This window comes from Anguilla anguilla, chromosome 1 (genome assembly GCF_013347855.1).
Source record: "Anguilla anguilla isolate fAngAng1 chromosome 1, fAngAng1.pri, whole genome shotgun sequence".
In the NCBI taxonomy this organism is placed as follows: domain Eukaryota; kingdom Metazoa; phylum Chordata; class Actinopteri; order Anguilliformes; family Anguillidae; genus Anguilla; species Anguilla anguilla.
Genome location: NC_049201.1, coordinates 41,356,293 through 41,381,491, shown reverse-complemented (window position 1 = coordinate 41,381,491; position 25,199 = coordinate 41,356,293). Strand labels below are relative to the sequence as shown.

Sequence of the window (25,199 nt, the reverse complement as noted above, 5' to 3'; positions counted from 1 at the left end):
GTGGCTAATTCAAGACAGATGCAATCAATCGAGGAAATATGTCAATCACTGACTGCTGTCAGAGTTAAGTGTTTTTTCCATATTTTTCTCCAAGTTAGCCGAATAAATGCTCGTGTGAGTCCATTTAGTGCCGTTTATCAAAAGTGAACTTTTGAAAAATGAATACTGCAGAAGGAGCCACTAAGTCCTCCAGCTCTTTACATCAGAATTACATATTTTCCCATTCATACCTTCGGAAAATGTAAGTGCAAATTATTTTTTATGGCTTAATGAATACTCTAAAAGTAAAAATAAAAGTGACTACACAGGGTAGTTAAACTGAATGTTTCATTGTTTTGCTGGTTGAAAAAAAAAATGTTTCCCTAAATGTTAAAATCTTAAACACAGACTAGACAATGAACCATGGACCTATGCACCTGCAGGGATGGCACCCCAAATATTGAATCTTTTAGGACCTAGGATATACAGCTTGAGCCTTGAGAGAAAATAATGGTAGGTTTTCTTTCCTGGTCCCTCGGTACATAAAAAAAAAACTGTCTAAAAACTGCGCTTTTATGACCGCTGCATACTGCAAATATGGATTTGTGGCAAAAACAAAAAAAATCTATGTGGCGAAACAACAACACCAACCACTGTTATGTTAGATCACACTTCCAACAAGCAGCTGTAATCAAAAATTACCATGCACTACCACACAGAAATATTCACATATATATAATAGAAGCCCCATATTATTACAAAAAATAAGGTTAAAGATCATGCCTCGTGGCATTCATACACAAATTGATAAACAGTATGTATAAATATAAATATATATATACACATACAGTAAATAGTTTGTTATGCTACGTTGATGCAAGCCAACTTTCAGTGACAGATGGCACATTACCGATGACTCACTGAAGGATTCTGGAGAAATATTCTTAAGTAAGCTAGTGCAGCACGTGTTCAGAGAGTTATCTTGTTTTAGTTCAAGACTTATTAAAATTCATGGAATAACCTTTACTTCATTGTTTCCATCCGTGAATGTTAGCAATATTAAGTTAGCTTGTCAAGACTTGCCACTATCAAGTGGCAACCGAGACGTAATTGCTAGCTAACAAAACAATGTCAGCCAGCTAACTTAAGAAAAGTAACATTAACTAACTGCACACATTAACACGGCTATAATTAGTAAGCACCGAATAGCAGTTATTGTCCATCATCAAATTTATAGCTAGCATTATTGTACAATCAATATAATTTAAGGCAAAACCTTCTTGACACTGATGTCATTAACTTCCAATTGTCAGACAAGCATTCTAAAAGTATTTCCCTCTACTTAATTTAGGAAATTTAGGGGCCACAGACCATCCACTTTATGAAGCAACACAAAAAAAGAAACAAGCACAAGACTTTCATTTTTACCCTTTAAAGCTATTAGTGAAAAGTGAGTCATGTGTTGTCAGTCAGCAGAATTAATCAATGATGCTTGTTGGCACACGTTAGCGTACAAGCATGCAAATAAGCACTCCACACACACACACACACACGCACACGCACACACAGACACACAGACACACAGACACACAGGTATGGGGACAGCCCCACGCACCAGCAGGTCTCTTCTGCGAGAGGTGCTGGCACGACTCCGGTGAGAGCTGCTCGTGTCCCGCAGTGAGGAAGAGGAGGACGACTACCAGAACAGAACACGGGATGCATCAGAAGTGCAAAACAAACAACCCACCGCTTAAAGCACCTATATTTTTCCTCATTTTTTTTATACATTATGTTCTACACACACACGCCGTTGCTGCAGAAACAATACTAGTGTCACAGTAGAATGCTTGCGGGGCCATGCAATGCCCCAGTAGAATGCTTGTGGGGCCCTGCAATGCCCCAGTAGAATGCTTGTGGGACCCTGCAATGCCCCAGTAGAATGCTTGTGGGGCCCTGCATTGCCCAGTAAAGCACATGTAGGATGCTCCTGGATCCAGGAAATGTAATGCAGTCACGCTGACCTGCCACATCAATAATTTCCCAGAGGAAAAAAAAACTGCTAGAGTCCAAACAAAGTCCACAGATATGCTAGAACAAGCCAAGACTATTATAAATGGACTGTTACAGGAAAACACAATATGAACAGGCAGTGATTGTTTGAAAGGTACACACCCTATAATTCCCAACGCTACGAACTGATTTCACATCATCATCCAGCGCCTGAATGAACAAGAGAAGACACAAAGAGAGAGATGAGAAGAGCGATGGGGAAATGAGGAGGACAGGGAAAGCAGGAGATGAGGCGCACAAACCCGATGATGGTGGTTGCTGGACTTGTGGGAGTGTCGGGCCTTCTCCGTGTCGGCCTGGAGGGCGGGGCAGCGGGGAGAGGGGCAGCATGGGAAAAAGACAGGAAATGAGAGGAGAGGAGGCAGCTGGCATGGGAATGGCGAATGGACCGTCAACAACCGGAAGGGTGACCAAACTCGGAGCGGCCATTGCCAATGATCAAAGACGTGGAAAACAGCAGACCGCATGCTCCAACTCCATTCCAACCGCTCAACATCTGCCCACACAAACGCATGCACATGTGAGCGACAGCACCGTGTCCCGGATTTACAAAAACGAGGGAATTCTATCCATGTATCTTTCTCTCAACTCACCCAGCAAACCCTTTAAGACTGCCCTTCGAGAAGGTCTTAATTTTTATGATGGACGTACTTTTGAACAGCATGCCGCAAATGCATGACCTACAGCCACAATTTATAACTCGCTTAAAAGTGAAGGTCAGATTCCTTTGTCGTTTCCAAATGAAAAGCCCTTGCTATGAGCGCTATGCTAAAGAAGATGATTTTTCCGCTGCGCAACATGCTCATTCTCATTCCAGAGATCTGTGTGATAAGGAGAGGGAAGCACTCCAAAGTCCAGAGTCAAACTCAGGGCCTAACACTCTTAACACGGGGCAAGCCTGTCCACCCACCTACAGATTAACACAACGCCTTTAACACGACACAGGTGCGTTCAGTGTAAAACAGGCATTTAGGTTAAACCGCGGTGTGCTACAGAGCAGCTGGCCCGCGGTGGAAGGTTACAGGTTTACAGTTTCCACACAGCGCCAAACCGCTAGCTTCTGCAAATCTCTCTATAAATCACTCTACAAGTGGCTGTGGGCAGAAGCTTCTCGATTAAACACACGACAGTAAAAACACGCTGTTATTGTGCAGAGAATAAAGAAAGTGCAGGGCTCTATGCTAACATTTTTATCAAGGAGCACATGCGCTCCTCAGTTGAAATTTTTAGGAGCACGCTGATGCATGCCAATTAGTGGACGAGCTCCTAAATGATATCTTCAGTTAGCACACGGCAAATGCTCCTAAAATGACTGCGGAGCCCTGAAGAGCATTAGTAGGGCGGGAACACAGAGGGCTGGGCATGCGGTCTCTCATACCATCCACTGGTGGATCTGCCCCCATTTCCTCCCAGAGGAGGAGGAGGAGGAGTGGTGGTGGGAGTGCTATAGGGGGGAAAAACACGTCCAAACAGTTATTCCCTGACTGCGAATGCTTCACGCATACCGTCAGCGCCTCCTCAGAACACACACTTCACCTTTCCGCACATCTTTGAACAGAACGTGTCACAGCCTGAATCCTGGCCTACCTAGGGCAGACCCTGCGCGTTTAAAAAATGCATAAAAATACTTCCGCGTTATTCGACTAACCCTGCGCTGTTCACCAGTGATGCAAGCTCAGATTAAGGAACCAAGCCCCAGTGATACAGGACCCATACTGCAGGCTTCTTTTTGTTTCCCACTTCTGTCACCATCTCACAAGCTTTATCAGAAGACCATGTATGACAGGCAGGTAAGACCTAAGTCCATAAATATGGAGCCATTTCCAAGGCCATTATCACACATGCACATTCCTCAGGCTAATGTGAGGTCTACACATACAAATGAAGGACTGCAATATCGCACAAAACTGAAATGTGTGTTCAAGTGAATATACAGATCATAGTTGTATTACTGACACAGAGCCATTTTTTCACAATAATCTTACAGCACAAAGGAAAGCAGGGTTCAGATTGGCACAATGCTGCAGGATGAATGTTAACTGGAATAAGACATGGGTTTGAATCTGTTGGCTATCAGGCTGTGCATCAATAGAGCTAAGCTGCAAGGCCAACATGTCACGTGACTTCCAGCGTTCATTTTTTCTTATGTGCACCAAGCATGCACAGCACTGATTGGTCCAAGTATCCGATGTTACACTTGGACAAATCAAGCAAGTGCAGCTGAAAATAGCCACATGCCTCTGTATGTTTCTCCTAACGTCACCAATGTTTTCAGTTATCATACAAATAACATAAGCAGAGCCTTCCAGTTATCGTTCAGAAAACAATGTGCACAAGTCCAAGCAATGCCTTTGCGTCATCTTTCAGATAACATAATCTACGCCTTTTAGTCATAGCTAAACTGCACAATATTGGTTCAGTTATCCACACCTTCTTAGTGACAAAGAGCAAAGGCCAGCAATATAAAAAGGAGTGTACTTTGCAGTCTTGATTATTTATTTCAGAATGATACGTTGGTTTGTAGGCTGTACACAGCAGAAAGTACCTTTTGCAAAACAAAGATAAACCTACAGAAGGAAACAGCACATGGAGAAAAACAGATATTCTGGGAGTCACGTTCAGTTCAAAACTCCTTTAGCTGGTGCTCAGAGTTAGCAAAACACAAGTTTGTGTTAAAAACCTGAATCTCTGTTTCATACAACCCATGCCTAGTTCTCACTGTACAGATGGGCGCAATGCTTTGCGAGCTGAAGACACACCAGTGTGGATGACACCGCTTCTCCAGAGGCCGTCCACTCCCATCCCAACACAATCCCCACAAGCACAGCAATCAGACAATATGGAAAACGGCAATATGGAACAGTCAGGACCGAACTGAGCCAGCAAACAGCCTTTCCCAGGTGAACATGATGATGTCATTGAGCGCCATGTGTGATTTCCCCTCAAAAGGAGAACGCTGACTCTCAGCAGAGGGGAACCTGCAAGGACGGGCACGGACGCTTCAACTGCCGTACCTCTTTCTGCTGTCGCTCCAGTTCTCTCATCCGGATATCCCTCGCTTCTGCCCGGGCCGCCCGCTTCGCAGCAAGTCTTGCCTCAGCCTGCGAGATAAAGGTGAAAAGTACATCGCCATGGTTACTACTATCTCTGTCAATACAAACTTTCAGCACCAATTTCCGTTCTTTCCCCAACACCAATCCATAGCAGTGTGCAAAAGCATCAAGACTGAGCAAATCACTATGTTTATACAGACATAGCCTACATACAAAATAAGCGAACCAAAATCAAAGTCAAATGTGCAGGACCTTAGGAGAGGAACGAGTGTTTCTCCATGTAGAGTGCAGGCTTGCTCCATTTATCATTACAGTGCATGTGGTGGGAAGGGCCTGTGCCAAACCTGCCCGTCAAAGAGGAAATTGACTAAATTTTTCTCCACAAAACATTTCTCTCTCAATAACTCCCATGCTCTACTGGCATAAGAAAGAAAGAGAAATGATGCATATTATCCTTAGCCAAAATTCAAACTGGGTTATTAACATAATTTACATAAAGTAGGCCTATTTGGCATAAACTGCACAGAAATACCAGAAATTAAACCTGCATTCTCTTTTTCCAATTAGCATTTTCTTCAGCGTCACGGATGACGCAAAAGAGTGAAAATTGCACTCGGGCTGGAAGCCGGCCAAGCTGCGAGGAGAGCGCGCGGGACGGAGCCGCTCCACGGTATCTGGGTCGGTAAGCGATAGCATCGGAAGGTTACCAGCTGAAGGTAGCCAGGTGCAGTTTGAATAGATGAGTCACGCGGCACCGCGCCGTTGCCATGGCTTTTGTTTCTGATAAACAGCAGGTCGCTCCAGGCTGCTCCAGGCTGCTCCAGAGCCTTGTTTGAACCGAGCGCCTTGATCATCCCTGTGACAAATATTCCAGCATGCACTTTGCACCACTGGACCTGTCCTTTCATTTCTTGAACAATAAGTGCACCCGTATCCTGGGTAAGTCCCACAAATTCCTGTTTAAACATTACCCAAATGACCCATCTGATAGGATGTAAGGAAGCAAGCTACTAGCCTATCAAGTCAGATTAAATACCTTTACTAAAGTTTCCAGCAGTGATGTGACTGCCGACATCAGTATCCTTGGAAAGTCACAGGGTGTGCTGGTGCTGTTGTTATTCAGCACTTGACTGATTACAGCAGTTGCTAACACAGTTAACTCACCTCACCTGGTTTATACAGCAGACAAGGCCTGCTCCTTCATACCCGGCTTAACAGCATGTGATTTTTCAATAGGGAACATTGGTACCAGAGGGGCTTACATCTCATAAAAGCAAACGTATTTTCCAATCATCCGTGCCAGTTAACTAACACGGTAGGAATCACGGTGTGTGCGCGTGCATATCATGTACAACCAGCATACGCCTGCCTGTACTTCACACTCCACACTTCCATATGTTGAACCAGACTGGAGTTTTGAGATTTCTTCAACATGTTCCTCAGTAGAGATGAAAATCAGCTTTAACAATTTAGCACTCACTGTTTCAGCCGGGCTCCACACCACTACACAATTTAGAAAAATGCGTCCTGAGACGGGCGGAGTAGGTGAGTCCATCTCATTTGCATAAAGTATTCTATATACAAAGAAATTTGTATAGCTTTGCTGCGCCTCGCTCATAAAACTCGGATCAAACTGTCAAACTAGACGCTGCAGATCAAACGTGAATAAAGATTCAGCAATTACATGGCCCATTTCTCACCTCAAATATTTCCAGAAACATACTTTAGTGGACTGCTTAGGTGGAATAAAAGACATTTCATGAACAGGACGCCATGTTTCTCAGGTTTGAAAAATTAGGCCTGAACCTAATCTAGTCAAATAGGAGCTGTCACAGTTCTGTCATATTAAAAAGTTAACTGACAAATTAGTGGTCGTCATTTTCTGACTGGATATCTAGATTGACATTTACATGACGTAGTAGTATCTCCAAAGAGGTATTCTCATATCACGGGGCCAGAGTGGAATGCAGAAAGCATTTTTCAAATGTTAGAGGGCAGCACCAAGATGTTTCATATCAGTTTTTTCTGCAAAATGATATTTCAGAAATGTTTAAATAACAGCATTGATTAATACACTTAATTATAAAGTAGGCCTTTAAGTGACATACGGCATGCTCCAGAGTATGGCGCACATGCATGCAAGCCCCTGCTCACAGACAGCAAATGGGCCTTCAGGTCTGTGCGCTCTCCATACTGTCCTCTTATAACTGCAGCTGAGAGGGAAGCTAATTTTACAAGCACCTCAGCAGCAATGGCTAATTAAAGCCTCTCCTGCTCAGGGAAGCCCCAGCTCTAATTACACTTTACCCTTCACTCCACACTGTACTCTTAACACTTTACCCTTCAACACTTTACACTAACACACTTTACCCTTCACTCTCCACACACTTTACACTAACACACTTTACCCTTCACTCTCCACACACTTTACACTAACACACTTTACCCTTCACTCTCCACACGCTTTACCCTTCACTCTCCACACACTTTACAGTAACACACTTTACCCAACACTCTCCACACGCTTTACAGTAACACACTTTACCCAACACTCTCCACACACTTTACACTAACACACTTTACCCTTCACTCTCCACACACTTTACACTAACACACTTTACCCAACACTCCATGCACTTTACCCTTACATTCACTACACACGGTACTCTTCACTTCACACACTGTACCCTTTGCTGCACACACTTCTGAAAAATTGTACCAGAGCATTCGGTTTTGGATTCAAGCTTAAAAGCATAATTTACACAGATCCAAAAATATGTTTTAAAAATAATCATTGGTTTTATTTTGATGCAAAGCAAAGGCAACTATGCAAAGAACAAAATGTTCTTTCCATGATTTAAACTTTTACAAACAACACAGAACATAAAGATACAACTGCACAGCTTGTCTTAGCCATAATCTCAGAAAAGATAGCGTGCTGCAAAAGAAAAATGAAGAAAAACAGAGTAAACGGAGGAGAAGGGGAGGGAGGGAGAGAGGGAAAGAGAGAGAGAGAGACAGAGAGAGAGAGAGAGAGAGAGAGAGAGAGAGAGAAGAGCTGACAAATGTTTGTAACAATCAAGTGAAGAAGATATGCAGGGGCAGCTCAGGATAGTAATAAAAAAAGCACAAGGGAAAGCATGCTGCTGTGGCAGTACTGGCTCAGGAGGCAGTCTTTACCAGGTACTTTAAATAGCTACATTTTTGGATCTCAGGCTATATTTCTCTCTGATCTAACACCCACAATAGTGACATTTCCAATGACAACAGATTCTACACCCTGACATCACTGACTTTCTAACCAGTAACCTCAATAGCTTGCTTGATAATAGACTTTGATGTCCTATCTATTACCTGCCCAGTGCACCAACACAGTACAGTCTCACTATGCTGTCCAATCTATGACCTGCCCACTGCACCAACACAGCTAAGCCTCACTGTGCTGTCCAATCTATGACCTGCCCACTGCACCAACACAGCTAACCCTCACTGTGCTGTCCTATCTATATGACCTGCCCAGTACACTAACAGAGCTCAGCCTCACTGTGCTGTCCTATCTTTATGACCTGCCCAGTACACCAACACAGCTAAGCCTCACTGTGCTGTCCTATCTATATGACCCACCCAGTACACTAACAGAGCTCAGCCTCACTGTGCTGTCCTATCTTTATGACCTGCCCAGTACACCAACACAGCTAAGCCTCACTGTGATGACATTTCTATGACCTGCCCAGTGCACCAACACAGCTGAGCCTCACTATGATGACATTTCTATATGACCTGCCCAGTGCACCAACACAGCTGAGCCTCACTATGATGACATTTCTATATGACCTGCCCAGTGCACCAACACAGCTGAGCCTCACTATGATGACATTTCTACATGACCTGCCCAGTGCACCAACACAGCTGAGCCTAGTCATGCTTTCCTATCTATAGCATGCCACCTGCTCCCGGGTGCACAGAGCAACTGCTCACCATCTGCTTTAATTACCCTTGCATGCATTTGCAATTCACCGTTCTATTTTCCTGCACAGAGAGATCAGATTAAAGCTAGGATGGGCTACAGACATACACTTTAAAAAACTATGGTTTCATTTCCCCCTCCCCTCCACAAAAACCTCATGCTTAAATAAAAAATAAATAAAATGGCTTCAATAGGCTATTGCATTGAAAAGACAAACATTCACAGAAGTTGTTCAAGTAAAATAAAACCAGTTTGGAATGGAGAGCTATTTTAGAGCTGCCGTAGACCTAAAAATGACCACTGAACATTCCACGAAAACTGGTAGGAAAATGGAAGTAGCACATGCAATTATGACTCGTCTAGCTCCTTACTGTGATTGAAGCAAAAAGGTGAAAATTATGTCACACTTCTCATTCATAAAAATTCTACGCTAACAAAATTAGACAAAGGGCATGTCTTGGCATTATAGCTAATAACACAATGTGGAAAAGTCAACAGTGCTTATAAAGAAACGGCAGAAAAAATAAAGTAGTTTGCTAAAGAGGCTATAGTTAGCTGGGCTCTGAAAAGGGATGTCATTCAGAAAACTGAACTTCAAAAAGAATCACTGATGTTCTCAGAACCCCATTACTGCTAGATTAATCATGAGAAAATGTAAAAATAATTGTTTAAACAATTAGGCTATAATAATTAATGCAATGATTCAAATCTATAAAGGATTCAAAGTCTTAAAATTGGTTTATATTGACTTCAGTGTCTAAATCTAAGAACATTATAAATCGTTGAACATTACAGAGGTCCAAACAAACTCCACTCCTGTTAAGTGTTTATATACATAAATTTGCTCTAAAATCCTGGGTATGTAACCTGATTCATATTACATCATATTACTGTGAGTTTTAACTAACAATGGACTTGATCCCTTTTTAGGCAAATGCAACATTTTAAAATCAAAACTTAATGAGACACCACAACCTAAAAGTAAGCTGAACAACAAAGTGTAGGCCTATCTGGGAGAAGAATCGATGCACTTATGGAAATACAGGAGACTGTATGACTGCAGACTTTGGCCAATAATTGCTCTCAGCCTGCTATTTTGACAATGTACGGATGTTATAATCTGCACAGCATTAAACAGTAGATTCTAATTACTGACGGGGAAAAAAAAAACATTTCCACTAGCATTACCACAGAAAATTAGTTTAAAGTGTTGACGCTAATGGGAGATGTATCCATTGAAATGGATCTTTGTCATGACTCTTTGTCATGAACTGATTTTACTAAATCAAACTTATCAACTAACCCGTGTTATTATTTCACATAGAGAGCGCACTATAACGTGAGACAATAGGCTATTTCCAGTGACAGGATCATTCAGAAAGTTGATTACAGATTCTTCTACTTCCTACAAATTCTACTACATAATGTCAAGTTCGTTAATCAAGCAAAAGACAGTCAGACAGCACTGCAAAACAACAGTTCAGCCTCCACTATTTCAAGAGCTAATGCCAACACTGTGGATGAGCTGCGTTAACAGCTCCCGTAACCCCAGTCCGGTGTGAACAGTATTTTCCCTTCAGTTTCAGCCATTAAAAATACATCCCTTTCCAGTGACTGGGGCTAAGAATTACTGGGGCCATTTCACTGTCAGACTCAGAACTACAATCAGCAACCCGAAATTAGATCAGTGCATTCCTGGTTCAGTTGGATTTCTCATTCCTTTCAGTCATAACATTCAGCTGCAACCTGCTACTTTAGCCCCAGAGCTGGCTACAGCTAACAGTAGCTGGGAACGACAGGTGGGCTTGTAATTAGCTCTGCTGGGAACACCTAACACAGTCAGGGTGAGCTCCACCGCTTCCATTAAAAATTATTATAAATACATATCAACATTTTCAGAGTGAATACCTTATAATTCCATTCATAACGCATTGAGAAACTAGATTAAACACAGTAACCTAACATGTTCAGATACTGACAATAAATCTACTGCCGGAAGATTGTGCGCAACCTAGTTCAAAGGAATTTAACCTCTCAATCTCTCCTGATTGGCTGGGCTTGGTGGCGGCTGGAGCTATTCTGTAAAAAAAAACACGTTGGAAACAAGAGCAGGATCCCTGCCAGCCTGTTGGTTTATAGTTCTTAGGTTCCCACCATTTTAGATTCCGTGGACAAGCTGTAAGGATGGTCACTTGCCAAGCCGTTGATGGGGTTTTGACATTGAGGGGTAAAATTCTGGGCCCTGAGGTCTCTTGACTGGTCTGCACTTAGAAGCCACTGGCAGGAAATCTAATCTTCTTCTCCCAGTTGCCTGAGCTGGCAACAGAGGAAGAGGCCACCATGATTTAACTGCTTGGCTGCTTCTGATCATCAGGGAGGGTGACACCGCAAAAGGATAGGCTCGCAGGCCCATAATGTCACAGACAATGTTGAGGGCTGGCCGGCAGGACTGCTCTGCCTGTGCATTAGGTCATACGGGCCTGCCCGCAGTGCTTCTGATGACTCATCTGTAAGAACGGTTGACATGTTTGCTTTGACGACAGTCTGGACTCGGCAGCCATTTTAGGACTGCAGGCCCTGAGTGAGTACTACTGAAAGTATTCCAAAAGTAGCGAGCTTTTCACACGGCCTCGCACAAATGTCACAAAAGTCACAAAAAGCCCTTCAGTTCTTCCAGTGTCTGCACTGATCACGTTAGCTGGCAGAACTATGATTCAGCTCCATTTCTATTGAGCCAGATGAGACTCAAACTGTCAACTATCAGGTAACGGGCCATCTAAGGTGGCTCTTATGTGTGACCAAAGGAGTTTTAATTTTAACATAAGTGGTGAAGTTCCGTTTCATCTCTATTGTTCTGAAACCTGGCTCTGAAAAGAGCAACAGAACAGTACTCACATTAGTTTATTAAATATACACTGAGTTGGGCCAGCACACGTTTTCCAATAAACAAAACACACAGGCCTACTTATTTATACATTCCTCTTAATAATGCAAATGTCAAGACCCCCACCTTACTCTTGACCAAGAAACTTAACTCCTGTTTATCAACTGGTCTCTACCCCATTTTCTGTCTTGTTATTAAAACTGTTGTTTCATTCATTATTTTAGTGTCAGAACATCATTGGAAATGAGAGCTTGTTCTGAACTGACAACCGAGCAACTCCTGCATATCCAACCTCAGTGGGACCAGAGGGGAAGCCATGCAGAAAAGGCTGGATAAACCAGCAAAAATGCATGGTAGCTGGCACATTTTCCAAATGCCAACGTGCAAAAATCACTCAACAAACTGTTTTTTTTCCCTTTGTTTTTGGGACGGACAATATTGAGCTTGCACCAAGACTGCAAGTATGGATGAACCATTAGAGTTCTGCACTTGCGTACAAGTTGGCAGTTCACTAGGCTGACAATGTGAATTACAAAGGAATATTAATTTAACACTGAATGAGGGTATAGGATAATCTAGTGGGTAACTTTTGCAGGAGGCAGTTAGGTCTACTGTACATATCGCAAGAATCTAAAGGAGGTAGTGAAAGAAAGAAGGGAAACACTGGGCGTGTGAAAATGTGGAAACACTTCATTGGTGTCCATGTGCCATATTTGTGAAGCAAACACTGAAGGATATGGATTCATTATTGCAATAATGACCCAATCTTTCATTTTGTGCTTTTCACTGTTCACAATGATGGTGCGAGTGAGTCCAGGAGAGGCTATTTACAGGCAGTATCTATGGGAAACAGCATACTTTAACTTCCTCTAATAACATCCCACACTTATATCAGTTACTCTGTCCGTCCTAAAATTATCCATCTGCAAACACTCACTGTCATTTGCTATACTGTATTCCTGGAAGAAAAACAGTAACTTGTCTTTGAGACAACAAGGGTTTCCAGCCAAGGGTCTTTTTTTTGCTGTTGCAAAGATCATGGACAACAATTTACCATAAATTAAGAGACTCTCAGATTATTTACAACCTGTGTGTGGGATGCCGAGTTCAGTAACCATTAAAAAATGAGAAAATTTGACAGCCAGGGCTCTCCCACAGTGCAGCAGAGCACAGCACAGGCGTGGGAGGGGCGGGCGGTGCCCGATGAGAGATTTACATGCGACTCATATCCCTTCAGACAAACAAAGCTGGGGCTGCATCACATGCACTACAGCTTTGCACCAATGATACGTGCACTACATTCATGGCAGCCGAAGCACACATATTAAAACGGACGTGGACGAGTTTGGGCACACCAGAAGCAAGCACAGAGTGGACCACAAACCTGGTACAGCACAGCTGAACCGAAGCGCCACTGGTGGAAGAATTAGTCTTTTATATTCAGAAATGTGCTATAAAATACTGGGTTTAGGCCTATATGATCCGATTTATATTACAGCATTAGATTATCGCGCATTCTCCAGTTTCCTCCAGCGTGAGAGGGGAACTACAACAGAAGATTTTTATTTTAATAAGCAGCTATTAATACTGAAGGTTTTTCATTCTCACATTGGCCTTTTCAGAAAATAAATATAAAACACAAATCTCAAAACTGATTTTGTGCTGGGGACAGGTTGACTATTAAAGGTCAAGAAATGCAAGAAATTCAAGAAATACGTTCAAGAAATGCAAAACAAGCACAACTAGTATAAACATGAAAACAGCTTGCTATGCAACTTGTGCATGCTGCTTGCCTGGTCTTTGCGCAACCTGTGTGGTGTAGCCACGAGCTGCACGGTACTTTACAAAACATATGCAATTTATGGCACTGTAAAAAACATAAACAGTGTCAGACAGAGCCGACTCCCCCAACAAAACACCAATATAAATGTCAGCCCAGTCTGCCCTGCTTGCAAGAATTTATTGGGTATTTCATCTTCCAAAAACTTGAGGCAAACAGCAAGTGTGGAAGCAAGAGAGGGACATACTGACGGATTCTTGGGAGGAGATTCTGATTTAACACAGATTTAAAATATCTTGACTTTTAATGTCTTTACAAGCTATCGTCCCAATAAAAACATGGAGGAATCAGGACTCCAGAGTGGCTCAGTCACCACAAGCACAGACAGAGCCCTATAACCATGATTATAACCATGTCATCAGCCAACTGTGCCTGGGAGTCCAGAGCAGTCCTTCCAGTCTCAGAATCAGCACACTCTCCAATCTGCCAAGAACCTGGGGGTCCCAAGGTTTCAAAAAGCTAAATTTGAGACATCTAGTGCACTAGGTTCTAAAGTGGGTTAAAATCATGCTGTTAAAGTGGGCTAAGTAAAAAGCAATGACCAGTCTTTTTTTGTAATTCTTTAGCAGAAACATTTGAAAGTTAATTCTGAGTCCAACAAAGGGCATAACACAAGCAGGTAAAAGCAGCCAGGGTTAGAGCTGGAGCACAGTACATGAGCTACATAAATAAAGGAAACTTGGAAACAAATCTCATTTAAAGTATAAGGCATCTTTTTCCCCCTCTTTTTTATAACCCAGCCACCACCCAATCACCATGAGGGAGCGTAACGTGGAAAGCATCTTAAATGCATTTCTTACACCTTTCCCCACACCTTCAGCTCATTACACACCGAAACACAGCCGTGAAGCCCCATGTGCTGCGTGTATTAGTGTTGAAATGCCAGAGCTAACTCAGGCCTTCAGATCTGTTGCCAGTGCTTGCCCTCAGATTTGCAAACTGCCCCAAAATAGAGCCCACAAACTTAACAAAGCAATAAACTGTTAAGTCAGTATGGTACAAGCACAATGAAAAACAATGGCTCAAAAGTTCTTTGTTTGTATGCTGTATTCTTTGAATGCATTAACCATTTCCCAGAATAAATTTTAGAGTATATCAAAATGTATATTACTAAAATACATCTTGCGAATCACCAGCCAAAATAAAACATCCAGTGAATTACGGAACCAAATCCGCTATTGGAGTTGAGTCATAATCGGTGATTATTCAATTATCAATGAAGCAAATTAGGAAGCACTGGCACAGATCAAAATACGAAATTCCACAATAAAAAAACACTTGCATGATGTCCTAAGCAAAGACAAATGGTAAACAATACAAAAATATTACAACTCAGCTTTTTAAGCAAATAAAAATACACATCAATGCAGTGATTTCACTCTAGATCTTTGCCATTACATTTCAAACTACGCAAAACAAAAAAAGCCCATGGAATCTAAAGAAAAGTGTACTTTTCATACACCGCTGCAAAGCAACTTGTCAGCATCACTTGAGCGGTCAAATATGATAACGCATTAGCTAAAAACTAGGCTCTAGCCGGCTAGCAGCATTTGTCAAGAAAAGGGATGACCCAGTTAAAATAAAGTCAAGTGGCCAAGTAATAAAATGCAACAGTGCGTTTTTCTCACAGAATTACCGAGTCACACCTACACTGGGACCACATGAGCCGTGTTTACATTCTCTCTGTGCATGCCAGGCTGCCATAGGCCACACAGGCCCACACAGACCTCCCGGATTCTTTTTACTTTCATCTTTTCTTTGTGCTAGACGTGCAAGCTTGGTCCTCACGAGATTAGGAAGAAAAGATATAAATAACTTAATAACCTAATAACTAAGATCAGAACTGTGATACTCTCATCAGTGTTAAAATCCCTATTGTGCGTATCATGACAATTACTGCTATCCTCTTATCACACTCAGCTGTGCCTTGCAGAATTCAATTTCATGTTACAGGTCATGCTAACATAACTTGGTTTTTTTCTGCAGCGACACAAATAGCCTAATGTTAGACAGACATAGCAACGCGGCGCTAAAATGACGAAGGCTAAAATGGAATGCGGGAGAGCCGCGGCAAGGCCCTGCAGGTAAATGACGGCCCGCGTTCGGAGAACACGCAAAAACACGACTCCCCTCCTGCGAGCAACTGCGACAGCAAGTCTGTACTGGTCCCCCCAAAATCACTTTCAGTCCATCTGCAAGCCAGCCAAACAAACAGACTTCATTCTCTGCAGCAGTGACACGCCGACAGAGACCCATGGAACCTGTATTTCCACATAACAAGCCAGTCTCAGACAAAATACAGTTATGTCTACCCTATACTGTACCCAAATGGCCCCCTGAAGTATTTTTGTTGTCTTCTTTCTAATAATTCACATACCTCTGAGCATGTATGTATATATAACATATACACATATTAATCATTTACTCATAAATAATACATAGTTTTTAACGAGTTTTTCTGTCTTTCTTTTTGTTTTTATCACGAGATTCAGCTTTTCCCCTGTATAACTCCCTTAAACATTTCTCCTGTGAAAAGTCCTTTCCGGGCAGAATATGTACAGTGTAATGATCACACTGTAGCATGCTCTGGGTACAAGTTTCTGTACACTTCTTTACTATTACTAGGAATTTCTCCTATCTATATACATGATAATTATACACAGAGGAAATCACATCTGAAAATTTCATTCTCCCAGAGAACTTCTCCCAGCATAAAACAACGTATAGCCTAAACAACTATCACGTGTACTAAGTACTACCAGTAATATTAACAAGCTTGATGTTAATTAAGAAATGGTAATGTGCCATCTCTGTCCATTTAGGCCAGCAAGGTTCAATGTGTCTACCTGTCCTTTTAAGCCCGTACTACACATGCAGCTTTAAGTTCACTTGTATACTTAACAGTTTCAGGGTATGTAGTCTTCCTGCTTCCTCCTAAAGACCCATTTAAATTCACTCTTACCAAAAACTTCTAAAAACACAACCTTGACACAAGCCCCTCATCCCACGCTACGCACATTCCTGCTATCAGCAGGCCTACATGAGAAATGAAATTACCCACACAGAGAAACACCAAGAGGCCTCAGGATCCAGACCATCAACGCATGCGCATCCTTGCCTCGCACAGCACGACCGCGACCGTGCGAGTGGTGCCATCTGTCATTTTGAACAGGGTCGTTCGCAACGAATGCGATGCGTGAGGACGCGCGCGTCTGACAGGCCTCTGTACGCGCCTGAACGGCTGTCAGCGTTCAGGCTTTGACTGAAGTCAGCGTTCAGGCTTTGACTGAAGTCAGCGAAAGGCAACACTCACCTCCCTGGCGATGCTGCTCAAGGCCTCATCTTCGGCGGAAAACCTGTCCTTCACAGGAGCGCGCTTCCTGCCAGACCCCGGCGTGCCCATGTCCTCCGCTCCTCTCCCTTCGGATCCAGGCGCTGTACCAACAAATCTTCAGTCCGCAAGGCTCTGCGAAAACACAAGAGTCCCCACTAGGCCTTCGCAGACTGGCAAGTACATTTAGCAATGTGACTCCCCCCACACATTAGGAATAATAGCCATCAAAGCTGTTATTTTTATCAATGAGTTTGGTTATATTACATGGATCCCAAGTTCACCTGTTACAGCAATAATTCTGTTAATGTCAGCCATTTTGTTTTGGATCCATACTGAATGGCAGATTTACACACCTGCACATTTGTACAAGTTTGAATGTAAGGGCGAAATTTTATTTTTGCTATTGGGGGGATCCCACATTAAGCAAATGGGGAGAGGGATCTCAAGATATAGTTAGTTAATTAAAATAAATAACAGGACTTGAATGTTAATAACCACTGCAAAAATATCTAGCATGATTTCTGCTAACTAAGTTTAACCTTTGATTTATTGCTTCCTGTGTACTCACACAATGATATATGCTATTGTACTGTTCGCTCTTCAAGAATTAACCCAACCACAGGGCAGCCTTTCAAAGACACATCTACGTCATTCATTACCACCTCTTTCTTATGGACATATGAGCTTCTGCAGTTTTCTTTACTGTTAAGATGTTACTAAAAGGGCCATTGCACATGCTTCAGGTTGCAAGAAATTGACATTCGTTCTTTGCATTTAAGTTAAGCAATTTTATGGGCACTATTAGCCATTTATTGTTACGGAGCCTTACTGATTTCAATAAAACATTGCAGCAAACTTCTTTGTTACTGAACTCCAACACAATGAATAACGTCACTATTTTGACTGAAACTACTTACTTATGGCTAATAATGGTGAATTCAGCCAAGCCTAAGGTTTAAGGCAGAGGTGTCAAACTCAAATCCTGGAGGGACGCAGCGTCTGCTGGTTTTCGGTGTGTTTCAGTGCGAATGATTCATTAAAGTCATAGGCTGACTAAAGAGTCCACACACCTTGTTCTCAAGACCTTAACTGGCTGCTGACTGAAAAGAAACCACAAATAACAGCTGATACTGGAGCCCACCAGGACTGGACCTTGACACCCATGGTCTAAGGCGAAGGCACCGATTCAGTGACACAGACAAACTATGAGACATGAAGCGCTCGAACAGGGAGAGGCAGTGTGAGTCAAATACAACACGTTTCCCTGAACTACCCTCTGAGAACTTGACCAGCGTCTAAGCTGGCACGTCTTTGGCATGCCTACTGCTACTGTAGTCAGTCAGTGCCAGTCCCATGTGGTAAGGCAAGAATTGTTTTTTGAGATCTCAAGACCTGAGCATCTGGTTTCTGAGACTACCCAAATCAACTTGTCGTTATAGTAAAAATCCTCTTCATTATTTTCTCATCCTATTGTTTGACAAGCCCTTTCAAATGCAAACACCAGACACAAATGAGGAGACAACTTGCCTAGAGGGCTCTGAAGATGCAGACCCCCGGTCTACTTATTGTTTAACCTAGATCACTGCATACAGATCTGGAGATTATACCTTAATACTGTGCCAACTGCGAGAGGAATGCATGAATGTTGCCAAAGTTTACTGAATATTAATTCACTCAACTCCACCTTTATGTGACTCCCAGTATGAAAAAAATATTCAAAGGCTGTTCTTTGCTGCACTGTTGTGCATCTGCAAAAACGGTGGCCACAGCAAGTATCACATTTTAGCTGAATGTGTGCTAGTGTAAACCACAGCATGTGTGAGGCATGACTGAATCTGTGCTAGTGTAAACCACAGCATGTGTGAGGCATGACTGAATCTGTGCTAGTGTAAACCACAGCATGTGTGAGGCATGACTGAATCTGTGCTAGTGTAAACCACAGCATGTGTGAGGCATGACTGAATCTGTGCTAGTGTAAACCACAGCATGTGTGAGGCATGACTGAATCTGTGCTAGTGTAAACCACAGCATGTGTGAGGTATGACTGAATCTGTGCTAGTGTAAACCATAGCATGTGTGAGGCATGACTGAATCTGTGCTAGTGTAAACCACAGCATGTGTGAGGTATGACTGAATCTGTGCTAGTGTAAACCATAGCATGTGTGAGGTATGACTGAATCAGTGCTAGTGTAAACCACAGCATGTGTGAGGTATGACTGAATCAGTGCTAATGTAAACCACAGCATGTGCGAGGTATGACTGAATCTGTGCTTTTTGTCAGCAAAGCAACAGGATTGCAGTTTACCTCCAATAAGCAATCAGCGGTCCCATTCCTGTCATAAATATCCCGAGACCTTCCATTTAGTGAACAGACAGAGTGGACAAGACTGAATAGGCTTGAAAATTAGCAGAACTTAAAACAGCACAAATGCCATGTGTACATTTTACTGTTAGACCTTGTAAATGTCAGACAGTAAAATGTATGCAGGTGGCCAGCTTTACCTACTATTAGTATTAGCCCACAATGGCACCATAATTCTCACAGCATTTAATGTGGTAAATCACTTTTTTTTAATATCAGTTTGGAATTCTGAATTACGCTGAGAGTTCCACCAATGTTAAAACATCAGAGAACGGTATGAAAACTTTGAAGACTGAGCAATACAGTATAGAAAAAAACAAGCAAATATGGAAGCTTATGATAGAGAGGTTTGCTATGTCTATCTTAAAAACTTCAGGACATATGAATGTAAGAAAGCGAATAACAACAACAACAACTTCTTAGCAGTTAACAGGTTAAAGCCATGTGTGATTTGTGCAGTTTATTTTGGTCAGTTGTTATTTGTAATGCCTGCATTCATCTCTGGCACTCTTTGCCAATAGATAAGAGAGACTTGTGAAAAAGGCTGGAGGACAAAACAGGAGGGGACAGATTTAAGAGCTTGTATGAAGGTGGGGGTAAAGGGGCCTTCAGCGCAGGACATGGACTACTAGAGAGCACTGAAAATGTAACAACCCACAGCACATTTTGTGTAAAAAGAAGTGGCAGGATGTGCTGTAATGTAAACATTTGCATTTATGCCTTGGCAAAGATACCTACTGGTTTTCTACTACTGTTATACTATTTATTACTAGAAATAGCATAGCGTGTGTTCAATAAAAGTGTTGTACTAACAACACTGGAATGTCGTTTGTCATGTAGAGATGAAACCCCCCTCACCCCATTCTCCATCTGCCACAAGGAAGGGGAAACACTGTTGTTCCGAATTCAAACTTTACCTCACTGCTCCTCAATTGGACACTTCTTCAAACAGAGTGTAAAAAAAATCAGTACTATCAGTAACTATCTGAGAACCACAAAAAATAATTTTAAAAAAAATATTTTAATGTTTCTACTCATTTCAAAACATTAAAATTATTTATGGGATCCCTACTTGAATGCTGAAACAAATGTTTGTTCATATTTATAATGAACAAATAATACATATTTTATAAAGACTAATTGAGAAGTTTGGCAAAACGAAATATGAAATACAACTATTTTTGGCACAGGCCTGAATAATAGCAACACGTTCTAGGCTACATGTTCCATCACTTCTTCACAACAGAACTAAGAATAAACCGCTAGAGACATGAAAATGTAGCAGGATAACTAACAACTTATTACCTGAAAGATAATATCTTGAAACCGGAGGATCAGTCTCCAATGGAGGTTATCATTGTAAAGATCAGTGAGTATTTCTCAAAGCTGTTTTAACAAATTCAGGCTTACTCTAAGTTAGTAAACTTCGATTAACAAGATAGGCCAAGTCGATCTTATTTGTTTCCAGGACACCCGTTTAGGATCCACATGATCCAGTTTACTGGAGTCGGCTTTTTCAAACGAGCTAAATGAGTGCTTATGTCAAACCAATAAATGTGGCCTAGCGATGCCGATCGCCGATTTTTAAAAATGGCTAAAGGATGGATAACTAATAGAGTGCTGCTTATGCCAACATACACAAGTTAATTAGGGCTTCCAGAAAACGCGTTGGCTGCCAGTCAGAACATACCGTTAGCCTTCAAATTCATGAAATGTATAAAAAGATGACCACTGAGCGGTACATGATGGGTTATGTAGAGTTTCCAACTACTAAAAGTACAGGGATTTTAATTTAGAACTTGCATTGCATCAAAAAACGGTTATTTTGATGGAGTATAACATGTTCTAAACACACGGCGATCTAAAAACTCATGCAACGTCACTACTCAAACAACAGTCCTCGATGGGCACAACTGTAATGTTAACAAGCATAGTCGCCTACTGCTGGACACACCTGTGGAAAATGCAAAAATATGAAAAAAGGTACTTGGGTATTAACTCCCCAGTTCCCAAGAAAGCAAAGCGCATTTTAAACATCAAAGACACCGGGCTTACCGCTACATTGCTACCGCTACATCATGTTGATGTCAACTACAGATATGCTTCCCTTAATTTAGAATTTTATTCACTTTAATAAGTCACTTTCGTGATATAGGGTTCATTCCATCAGCATACTATGAATGTTTTCACATGCGCATGAGTATTTTTCTTTTACCTCCGTTGTGCCGTTAATTTTTAATAAAACCCAATCACATCCCTAAAACAACCCAATGCGAACTTGGTCTCTATCAATAAGGCGTCCGGTTTCAAAATGACAAATATCTGACTTAATTAGTTAAAGTTTCGTGAAATACCCCACTGTCTCTAAAATATAACTGGATATTATACTCAGACAAGCGGATAAACACTACACAAATAATAAATATGACATGCAATATATTTAGGCTATATTGATCAACTTGTGCGTTTGTGAGAGATATAGACCTATATAACAAACCCTTCTGCTTGGTTGTAAACCAGTATTACCTAGTTAGTGTTACTTTATTCGGTGACTCTTTATCCGTTTCTCTGTACGCTGTATCTTCCCACGTTTTTGCTCTAACTACATGCCCTTACTGTTCGACATCACGTAAACACTAGCTTAAAGCAATGCTGATTTGATAGATCATCGTAAGTTTAGCCCTTTTTTCTTTGCGGCAATGTCGAAGCGCGTTACTACATGTTATTTGCTTATTTTTGCGCATTTTCAGAACATGCCAGTTCAGTATTCAACTATGTAAGGTTGTTGTTGTGGTCACTCTTAGCATTCAATGTATCCTGCCATAATGTACTTGCTAGTCCCTCTGGCTGAGCCTATTGAATATTACATTTAGATAGAAATTCAAATGTATCTTGCTTGTACCTAAAAGACAGTGAACCCTAAATAAAAGCCCACAATTTTACTAGGACTATGACATTTTAATTTAATAACCGGACTTTGTAAAAACAAACAATCAAAATGTTGCAGTCACTGTTGTAGTCTATTTTTATTTAGAAGTGTCAACTGTGAGTTGGCTATACCGAGCACCGCTGACTAGCCTGACAAGTTTTGTTCGCCAATTTAGCCAGCGTGTTGTTGGCAGAGACTGTATAAAAATAGGTTGTTGGTGGACGACCACGGTAGTTATGCAGCTTGTTAGTTATGATTGCAATGTTACGTTAGAAAATATAGAACATCGCGAATTCTGAATGGTTGTCTGTAACTAGTTGTATTTAACTGAAGTCCAGTAGCCTATATAATGGCAGCTAAAAAATAATGAACTCGTTTCACAACATTAAAAAACTAATTTTATCGACATCTATATCCTTCATAACGTTGTCTAGCATGTAAAAAAAAAAAAAGAACTGGCGAAGTTTTCTACCCAGAGATGCTGCAGTTTCGTTGTACAGCAAGCAACTGAACTAGGCAGCTAAAAATAAGGTGAACATTGAAAACCACAAACGCTAGCCGGTAAGCTAATGTTGTAACTTATCTCAACTGAAAGGCGTTGTGGGCGAGTGAGCAAAGATAGCGACATATTAGGTGATTAGACTAACTTCAGGTTAAGCCAATTATTATATAGATAGACAGACTAGATAAATAGATAGATAGGGAACACCAGCTAGCGAGCTAACTTTGCAATCATCCGAGCTGGTTGGCTAAAACCTGTCGAACGTTATTTAATGGTTTAGCTACTCTTTCCATTCAACAAACTAGCGTCAGCTAGCAAATGTACGATGTTATGTTACTACCAAAATGTCATTAACTACATAGATAGCTAAACCCAATACACTTGAAAACGGAGAAACGTAGTGACAAAAACAAGGTGGCAAGTTTTGGGTTGACATGTTGGTTTAGCTAGACTAACGCTAGCTATGTGTGGAATTTTCCGCTCTGGATAGCTAACAGTTAGCTAACGAGTTTGTACTTTTGTGATATTTTCAAAGATCTTACCTTCTCCGAAATCCAATCAGCAACAACCTACATGAAATATTACCAACTGACGTCCTTTCCAGAAAGAGTAAAATGATCCCAGTTAATGAAGAAGGCCAGTCCTTTTGGACAGTATTAATTTAACCGGATTCTAGTGTGACAGCGCAAACTGACACTGCCCGTCAAGTCAGTATTCCCGAAAGGAATCAGTTCTTTCGTCGAAGCTTCACTTGAACTTTATTTTCTAATGTATTGCAAGGTGTTCAATGACCCTTGTCCAGTTTTTCAGAGCTGATCGGAATTGGTACTACTCCAAAATACAACGTTAACAAGCGTCGCTTTTCTACTACTAACTAGCTAGCATTTCTAGTCCATTAGCATTGTGCCCGTCCTTCTCCCAAGCCTGTTTCTCGAAGTGACCCGGTGACGTTGGGATGCCCGGATGTGTGCATTCTGGGTGGAGGCATTGGGCGGACTATTTTTTATTTCAACGTTTAACCACATTTTGGCCTATGACTAGCCTAGACGATTGCTTTCAAACGGCTAAACCAACCAGATTAAAATGCGCTGTTTTCGATTAATACGAAATTTCAGTCCATAAGTTTTATATCTATGTTTTACACCCCCGTAATATGTAGAACTAATTTGCTAATAATTTAACAAATTGTAATTTATTTATTTATTTTGGCAGATTCTGTATTCAGGTGGCCGTAAAATTAATGTGATTATTCGTTAAACACGTCATAGGAGAAACAACTACAAAACAGGCGTAGAACAGACAGGATAGCCTACAGTATGTAGCTCACGGTAGCCCATCAACGTCTTGGAATGTAGGCCAACTTTCTCGTTTCAGAACTCCAGCTCCTACAAAAATTGATTGCTTGTAAAGCGTAACCACGTCCTCTGGTGGCACAATGAGGATATAGACCAGGTAATTACCTCGTCTCAGGATTCTCGAATGCTCGATTATGAACTTGCTTGGGCAACTCAATCTTCGATAGTTTGTTTTAGTCGTTGCATTCATTGTTGGTTTAGTTGCTTTTTCTTGGCAATTAATAAGCCCTGTTTTTTCACCGCGGCATTATGTATTAGCAGCCATATCTAACGTGTATTTACAGCATTTGTACAACTTTCAATTATTTCTGTTGCATGAAACAGTGTGTGAAGTGACAGTTTACAATGTACAGCTGGGGGGTGGCTTGTCAAGGACCAAGGAACAAGAGGAACCAGATTCAAGACGGATCCCACCCAACATGAAACAGGAGGGCAGTGGCACTATTATAAAATAATAAAAAAATACAATGAAATAAATAAAATGGATTATGGAAAGTTAAAGGATGAACATACAATTTCAGCATAAATATTGCCATTTAATTCCTGGGAATTTCCATCTATCCATACAGGATATGGGACAACTTCCTTGGCTGTACAGTCCTGTTGGTCCAGTCCTGAAATGTCATATCTCTCCCTTTACTGCAGCCTACTTGCTCCCAGTAGAAATGTGTGTGTGTGTGTGTGTGCATGTGTGTGTTTAATTGAAAAACATGACACACAAGTTTATTGGTAATAATCATGAAGTTGCCTCTCAATTTACATTGAGAAGCAACTTCATGATTTTTAGAAGGAAAGAAAAAAAACGAATTAAGTGCAATCAAAATAACCAGGGGTTAAATTAAAATATTTAAGTAATGGAACTGTCAGTTTTGTGCTTTAAAAATGTGACTTTGAACAGCAAGCAAGTTTCAAGTGTTTGCCCTG

General features: G+C 41.4%; 1 protein-coding gene across 8 annotated transcripts in view; it reads right to left on the bottom strand.

Annotated features, from left to right (window-relative positions):
* Positions 1-23,881, bottom strand: part of lrrfip2 (leucine rich repeat (in FLII) interacting protein 2) — a 52,976-nt gene extending 29,095 nt beyond the window's left edge. For 3 of the 8 annotated variants that reach the window (XM_035412024.1, XM_035412064.1, XM_035412072.1), the window contains exons 1-6: positions 23,463-23,881; positions 17,107-17,259; positions 5,064-5,150; positions 2,292-2,345; positions 2,152-2,199; positions 1,595-1,675 (exon numbers count right to left, since the gene is read on the bottom strand). In XM_035412024.1, coding sequence (XP_035267915.1) covers positions 1,595-1,675; positions 2,152-2,199; positions 2,292-2,345; positions 5,064-5,150; positions 17,107-17,196 — 360 coding nt within the window. In that variant the 5' untranslated portion in view covers positions 17,197-17,259; positions 23,463-23,881. Of the gene's footprint in view, positions 1-1,594; positions 1,676-2,151; positions 2,200-2,291; positions 2,346-3,427; positions 3,494-5,063; positions 5,151-17,106; positions 17,260-23,462 lie in introns of all 8 variants that reach the window. The other 5 variants (XM_035412033.1, XM_035412040.1, XM_035412049.1 and 2 more) reach the window with 3 other exon arrangements.
* Positions 23,882-25,199: the final 1,318 nt, after the last annotated feature.